At 35.7% G+C, this 4897-nt stretch overlaps 1 protein-coding gene across 3 annotated transcripts in view; it reads left to right on the plus strand.

Annotated features, from left to right (window-relative positions):
- LOC111493921 (endoribonuclease Dicer homolog 3a) overlaps positions 1-4897 on the plus strand; it is a 17344-nt gene that overhangs the window by 4364 nt on the left and 8083 nt on the right. For all 3 annotated transcript variants that reach the window (XM_023143825.1, XM_023143826.1, XM_023143827.1), the window contains 6 exons: positions 2139-2244; positions 2323-2515; positions 2597-2757; positions 2834-3052; positions 3843-4108; positions 4528-4799. In XM_023143825.1, the coding sequence (XP_022999593.1) occupies positions 2139-2244; positions 2323-2515; positions 2597-2757; positions 2834-3052; positions 3843-4108; positions 4528-4799 (1217 nt within the window). The remainder of the gene's footprint in view (positions 1-2138; positions 2245-2322; positions 2516-2596; positions 2758-2833; positions 3053-3842; positions 4109-4527; positions 4800-4897) is intronic.

Genomic DNA, 4897 nt, shown 5'->3' on the forward strand with positions numbered 1-4897 from the left:
AAAAAAAAAAAAAAAAGAAAAAAAAAGAAAAAAAAAAGTGAAAGGACTTTGCGCTTATATCAAAAGGGTTAATTTAGAAGAACTTCTTCCATCATTTAACAACAATCTTTATTCCACACCAAGAAAATCCCAGTAGGCTCTAGAATATGGACAAAATCTTCTGATGCATGTCTATATAAAGAACACCACTACAGGCCTGACTACACTCTTCGGGTTACTACTTAAATGGAGCTCTAGGTAAGAGGAAGCAAGATGGCTCACACCCATGAAGGAAGAAGCATTAGTTTGTCTTTATCTTTATTGACGTTGTGAAGAGAGGGGGTTTTATAAAGGCTAGAAAAAATTGACTTCAAGAATGCTTAAGTCATAAATGCGGAGATTCATAATAAACATCTTTAAAATAAGGCCATGGACTTACCTAATCAGTTTAAAACATGAAATTCAACATCACATAGCTTTAAAAGTAAATCAGGCTTCAGAAAAACACCTAACAACTAACTGAAATCAATGTGACCTAACATCTACTGATTTAAAATTTAAAACATTCAACTGCCCTATTCTGAATTCCATGGCCTTCCTAGCGTTCATCGTCATCCGTGCATAGGAGCTTTACCTTTACCTGAAAAATAAAGGTAGCATGTGGCTTGAATATTTTATGAAATACTCAATAAGTCACTTCACTAGTAGGGTTAGATATGCAATCACATGCAAAACATGAGTGAGACCTATCTTTCATAAACGTTACATAACCTTAGGCTCTTTTCCGATTTGGGCAGGGCTTGTATATGTACCCCTGAGCTTGACTTGGTTCGGAACAACGCATTATACATCACTGGACGCCACAAAAAAGAAAAGGCCCGCATGATATCATGATGAACATAAATATCGAACCTACGCGTCTGTACTAACATAACATAATGAGGAAGTATCCCAATACATATGACATACATACATGCATGAGGTCCCGTGATTTACATCCATGACATAACATGCATTTCATTTCCTTTCTCTTTTCTTTCCTGACATAATATACATTTCCTTTCTCATTTCTTTCATGACATAATACATGTGTGCAACAAGTATGCATGACAAACATCTCATGCTCCATCACAAAACTTTAAATGTAAAACATAACATTTCATTCATGATGTTTCAATTCATTCATAAAAGTAGTGTAATGGGTTTACATGCATACGTGGCATACGACTCATATCAATACAAAGATTACATAAACATCACATAACATAAGCATAACATATATAATATGGTACATGCAAGAGCCATAGGACATGCACCATCATACATCAAACAATAGGTTAATTTCAACAGTAAGGTCACTTACTTGGTTGGCCTTGACTGAAGTCACTAACAATTTGGTAGATGCCTCAAAACTACAATCCAATGCCTAACTCTTACCTATAACAATTCATATAACATGCTTAGGGCCTACTAATAACTTAACCTAACTAAACATTATGATTAATTCCAATATAAGCCCCTAAGCTAATTAAACTTGGTAAAAAGGAGTCTTACTGACCTCAAATGGCTTAGATAAGGTCAGAAATGGCTTTAGAAGGGTCGGAAATCTAGAAATCGATATATTATATGTATACCAAGCCGTCTAAGCCGAGAAGCCAAGCCACCCAGCCGCCGAGCTGAGCCGGTAAGGTCTCTGGCAAATTTGAGCATCTTACTGTACTTCCTTTGGACTTGTCAACGAAATCAGTCTTCAAGGCTAACAAGACATGCCCGTGACAATTGTGAGTTCATGATGAACAAAATATAAGCATCACTGCTAAAAGAGTGAAAAACAGAGAAACATTTGTGTAGAGAGTAGAGACTAGAGGAATGAAAGGAAGAGGGAGACATGTGAGTGAGAGAGAGCTCATCCAAGCAGTAAGCTTGCTACTTTGTGTGTAGGATTTGCTTTTCTATTTATATTATATGGACTCATGATCTACTGGTGATTGCTCCGGGTAACATGCTAGGAGACTAAGCACAACTGCTACTGAAGTGAGACCATTTTTGTTATAGTTTGGTTTTTTTTAATAATTGTATTATTTTTATCATTTGTTCTACCTCCAAAAGGTGCATTTTTTTTGGTGTTTGCTGCTTACCTATTTTCCTTGTGGTTTCAGGACATGAAAATATACCAAATTTTGGTTTTGACTTTCAGAAAGCTGTAGATTTGGGCTACATTTCTCCTAAATTGTTTGAACTTCTCCAACTCTTTGAATCATTTGGGTAAATACAAATATATTTATTAACCATCAATTTTGGTTCTAATATCCATTGCTTAATTGCCTCACGTTTTTGTATCAGAGTATCTAGGCAGGTGCTCTGTCTCGTATTTGTTGAAAGAATAATTGCCGCTAATGTTATTGAAAGATTTGTGAGAAAAGTAGCAAATTTATCTCATTTTACGGTTTCATATGTGACTGGATGTAATACATCAGTTGGTGCACTGGCACCGAAAGTCCAGAAGGAGACATTGGAGTTGTTTCGTCATGGCAAGGTGTTCATTTACATCATTCAGATTGCAGTTTGGCTTATGAAACTCTAGTTGTTAATGGCTAAAACCTTTCTATTTTTGCAGGTCAATCTATTATTTTCCACTGATGTAGTTGAGGAGGGACTTCATGTACCAAATTGCTCATTTGTGGTACGGTTTGACCTTCCTAAAACTGTTCGTAGTTATGTACAATCTCGAGGTCGTGCTCGACAGAGCAACTCCCAATATATTTTGTTGCTGGAGAGGTAAGGCCTTTCTCGTGGTAAACTATTTTTTTTTTCTCATGTCTTGTTGATATTCTAAATCTTGTAATGCTCACAGGGGAAATGTGAAGCAAAGAGAACAGCTATTTGATGTCATAAGAAGTGACCGATCAATGACAGAGGCAGCTATGAGTAGAGACCCTGATGCTTGCATGTTGAAACCTTTTTCAATTATGGAGACAGATTGTTACATTGTGGAGGCAACTGGGGCATCAGTTACTGCAGATTCTAGTGTTGGTCTCATACATCAATACTGTAAAAAGCTCCCTGGTGATAAGTATGGATTATCTTCCCTTTGTAATTAGCTTCTAACAGAACTCTAGACATTTCCATGCTTCTATGGTTCTGTACCATGAGTATGTCAGTCTAAAATCAAAATTATTTTATTTGATAAACCATCTAGATATTCCCTTTTTCTGTACTTTTTGTATCTATTGAGTTAGATCTATTAAAAGCTTATTCATGTTGAAATAAATCGGAATTTATAAGGAGTTGGTCAGTCCTGCTTAAACATGTACGTATTATTTGTATAGTTGGAGCTCCTTTCTTTAGTTGGACCTCTTTTTGTGTTTGGTTTTTTGTATGCTCTTATATTCTTGGATTTTTTTCTCCGTTAAAGGTTTTTTCGTTATCCAAAAACATGTGCTTAATATTAGTACCTCTTCATTTTCTATCAGATTGATCATGGGCCAAACTAACCTAGAGCTCTTATCTGTCTAGAACTTACACTGAATGCACTTGTTAAGGATATTTAGCCTTTCATTACGGTTTACTATAGGTACCATATTTGACCTTTTATTAAAAGAAAATATCTAGATATTTGCCTTTAATAAAATTTACCATAGGCAAATATCTTGTATGCATTTATTGCTCTTTTCATTTTCTGTTCTTTCCATTTCCTTTGTAATTTATTTGATGATTATAAATAGAGAATTTCACCGCTATTTAAGTCCGGTGGATTCATCAAATACTCTCATCAGTCAATATAGATTTTGTAATATTTTCTAATTTTTTTGATAGTCGCCAATTCCAAGGGATCTCATTTGATTTGCTGCTGTAAATTGTAGATATTTCAGTCCAAAACCAATCTTTCAACTCTCATATGGTGAAGGATCCTATGAGTGTCGGTTAATTTTACCTCCTACAGCCGCTTTTCAAACCATAGTTGGTCCTTCAACTAGGAATTCTAATTTGTCTAAGCAGCTTGTATGCTTGGAGGCATGTAAGAAGCTACATCAAATGGGTGCACTTAATGACCATCTTCTCCCCTCTATTGAAGAGATATCAGAATTTGACATGGGTCTGAGATGCAATGCATCCACTTCTGGAGCAGGTACATATCACTGAAGCTGTATACTGAGTTTAGCGATGATTGTTCAATGTGTAGTACACCCATAAGAAATGTCAGCTCATTTGTATTTGATTCATCATTGTAGACATCTTGAATGGTCTATTTACACGCATTCTAATTTTTTTTCTTTGATTTGTGTGTGATTCAACTTTACTCAACCTACATGTATTGCACTTTTTTTTTTCCCTAATGAATGTTCTTATTTTTCACAAGATAGAAAATGAATGGAACTTGTATATATTGCTGGTATTTTCTTGAATTTGACTGCTAAGTATTGGTAGCATTGAAGGGATATTTCTGTATGCGTTTCTACTACTTGGTCATTGGCTTGGCGTCCTTTGCTAATCTCCTTTTCATGTTTTTAATTTACAATTTGATGGCACTGTTTTTGGGTCTTTTAGGAACTACAAAAAGAAAGGAACTGCACGGCAGAACTACGATTAGAGCCTTGTCTGGAACTTGGGGAGAAAAAGTTGAAGGGGCCACTTTTCAGGCTTATAAATTTGACTTCTCCTGCAGTGTTATATATGAGCATTTTTCTGGATTTGTTCTTCTGTTAGAATCAAAACTTGATGATGACGTGGGAAATTTTGAACTTGAACTTTATTTAATCTCAAAGATGGTTAAGGCTTCTGTATCTTTTGCTGGGCAAGTTCATATGGATGCTGAACAGGTAAATATATCAATTTTCATCATATTCATCATTCTTCACCAGAGAGAATTGCCTCTAATGTGATATTATATGCCCCTCCTCCCCCCCCCCCCCCCCCC

This window comes from Cucurbita maxima, unplaced genomic scaffold (assembly GCF_002738345.1).
Source record: "Cucurbita maxima cultivar Rimu unplaced genomic scaffold, Cmax_1.0 Cma_Scf00019, whole genome shotgun sequence".
Taxonomy (NCBI): domain Eukaryota; kingdom Viridiplantae; phylum Streptophyta; class Magnoliopsida; order Cucurbitales; family Cucurbitaceae; genus Cucurbita; species Cucurbita maxima.